The sequence below is a fragment of the Chenopodium album genome, chromosome 4 (genome assembly GCF_948465745.1).
Source record: "Chenopodium album chromosome 4, dcCheAlbu1.1, whole genome shotgun sequence".
NCBI lineage: Eukaryota > Viridiplantae > Streptophyta > Magnoliopsida > Caryophyllales > Amaranthaceae > Chenopodium > Chenopodium album.
In genome coordinates, this window is record NC_137837.1 from 9,458,743 (window position 1) to 9,461,124 (window position 2,382).

General features: G+C 37.8%; 1 protein-coding gene across 1 annotated transcript; it reads left to right on the forward strand.

The window, feature by feature from the left end:
* The first annotated feature begins 798 nt into the window (after positions 1-798).
* Positions 799-2,044, forward strand: LOC145626627 (histone H2AX). The gene is made up of 2 exons (XM_081679089.1): positions 799-1,111; positions 1,578-2,044. Exons 1-2 carry the CDS (start codon positions 905-907, stop codon positions 1,794-1,796), a joined length of 426 nt encoding a protein of 141 aa, XP_081535215.1. The 5' UTR covers positions 799-904; the 3' UTR covers positions 1,797-2,044.
* Positions 2,045-2,382: the final 338 nt, after the last annotated feature.

Consider the following 2,382-nt stretch of genomic DNA (forward strand, 5'->3'; position numbering starts at 1 on the left):
AAATCGGTTACCGTCATGGGTGACCGGTTTTGCACGCCGGTTACCATGGTCAACCGACTCTGGAAACCGGTTACTGTTCCGGGTGACCGGTTTTGCGTGTCGGTTGTGCTGGTTGCTGAATTTAAAAGGAAACCACCACCTTCCTACCGACGAGGGTAGGTGATGGGTTGTTTCTTCAATGGTTGTTGCTGCTGGTTCTTTGGGAATTTCGGCAACAAAAAAAAAAAATTAAACAAAAAATCTGGTACCTCTTGGAGGTTGCGGGCAGTGATGGTGGTGGTTGTGGTCATGGTGGCATGGTGGTGGTTGTGGAGACGTGAGTGGTGGTGGCAATGATGGTTGCTTTTGTGGTGGTTGACGGTTGAGTTTGAGGATTGATGCAATAAAAGAGAGAGAAAGCAAAGTGGGGATGAGTAAGGGTAGTTTTGTCACTTCATCACTTTTGTTGGCGGTTTGATAAAAAAGGTTAGCGGTATTTAGCAATTCACATATTTTTTTTGTTTTCATTTTCATATTATACCCGTTTTTAGCCAAACCAAGTGCCCAAAAAAAAGGAACACTAAAAAAAAAAAACAATAATTTTTTCATCACTCATAAACTTTTACAAAGCGGGAATTAAATATCCAAAAAACTTTTCGAACCCACCCACAAAATCAAACCATTCCCGCGAACTTCCATATGTGACCCCATCCTGACACGTTGGCAATCCGTGTTACTCCCTTTCAACCAATCAAAACACACCAAACCGTTCTATATAAACCAAACTCATCTCTTATCTCTCTCAACAGTCCTCATTATTAACCCTGATTTCTCTCACTACAACACCACCACCACCGCAATTCTCTTCCACCGATCACTTTCTCTCTCCTAGGGTTCCGTTCTCCGGTAGGTTTCCGGCAACAATATGAGCGGCAAAGAAGGCGGCGCATCAACCAAAGGCGGCCGAGGCAAGCCTAAGGCTTCTAAATCGGTCTCGAGGTCGTCGAAAGCTGGGCTTCAGTTTCCTGTTGGTAGGATCGCTAGGTTTTTGAAGGCTGGAAAGTATGCTGAGCGTGTCGGTGCTGGTGCTCCGGTGTATCTCTCCGCCGTTCTCGAGTATCTCGCTGCCGAGGTAATTCGTTTTCTCAATCCTCTGTGTTTTTTATGGTTCACCGCTCAGATCGTGTCTTTTGAAAGTTTTTGAAATTGATTTTGATATTTAAAGTTTGCTGAAGTTTTTTGGATTGATGTTAATTAAGTTTTCTCGATTTCTTTGGTCATTTTATTTGGATTTGAGGAGTTTTAAAGTAATAATTTCTCATGCTTTTGGTGCTAATTGATGTTCTGAAGTTTCCGAATGATTTAATTTAATTGCACAATTTTCCAGTTGATTTTGATTCATTTCAATCGATTTTGCTTCAAAACCTGCAAAATCGATGATTTCTTAATAGGTCAATTAAGCTTGATTAATCTGCAATTAATCATTCAATCAATTTAACTCTGCTGATTTTTTCACTTTAATTGAATTAATTTTTACCAAAATTATCGATTCTAGGGTTTGTTCTAACAAATTTCTGGTAAATTTGAAATTGATGCAGGTATTGGAGTTGGCCGGAAACGCAGCAAGAGACAACAAGAAATCTCGAATAGTACCGCGTCACATTCAACTAGCAGTTCGAAACGATGAAGAGTTGAGCAAGCTATTAGGGCAAGTAACAATCGCAAACGGCGGCGTTTTGCCAAACATTCATCAGACTCTTTTGCCTAAGAAGATTGGCGGTGGTAAAGGAGATAATACTCAATCTCAAGAGTTCTAGAATATTCTCGGATGTACTTAAAAAACAAGGAAATTAAAGCTTAGTATAATTTCTTTTTCTTTTTCTTTTTCTTTTTGGGGGATTTTACTGGGGGTTTTGGTTTTGGTTTTGGTTTTCTTCCCCTTTTTGTTTTTAGATATAGCAATCAATGGGGGTTATAATGTTTATGTAATGCAGTATTAGTTAGTTTATGGGATTTTAATCATCGGATTTGCTATTTTCTAATGGAGAATTGTGAATTTTCTGAATTTCTTCATTTGTAGTCGATTTTTTAAAGTATTTTCTGCATTTATTCATCATTTTACACATAGAGTTTTCGGTCATTTTGCCTGCATTTGAGAAACAAAACTTTTTGCATTTGAACTCTTGTTTTTATGGGGGGTGGCTGGAAAGTTGGACAGTCTGCATTAGTAATTGATGTTTTATTAATTTAATTGATGATAATTAGTTTTTAAACTGATACTTAAACATTGTTTTTGGAGAGAAATATTTTAATTGGATCAATCAAACAAACGTTGATTTGAGTATATTTTAAGTGCTTTGTAGAAGATATACTTGTATGTAGTATGCTATAGTGACGAGAAAA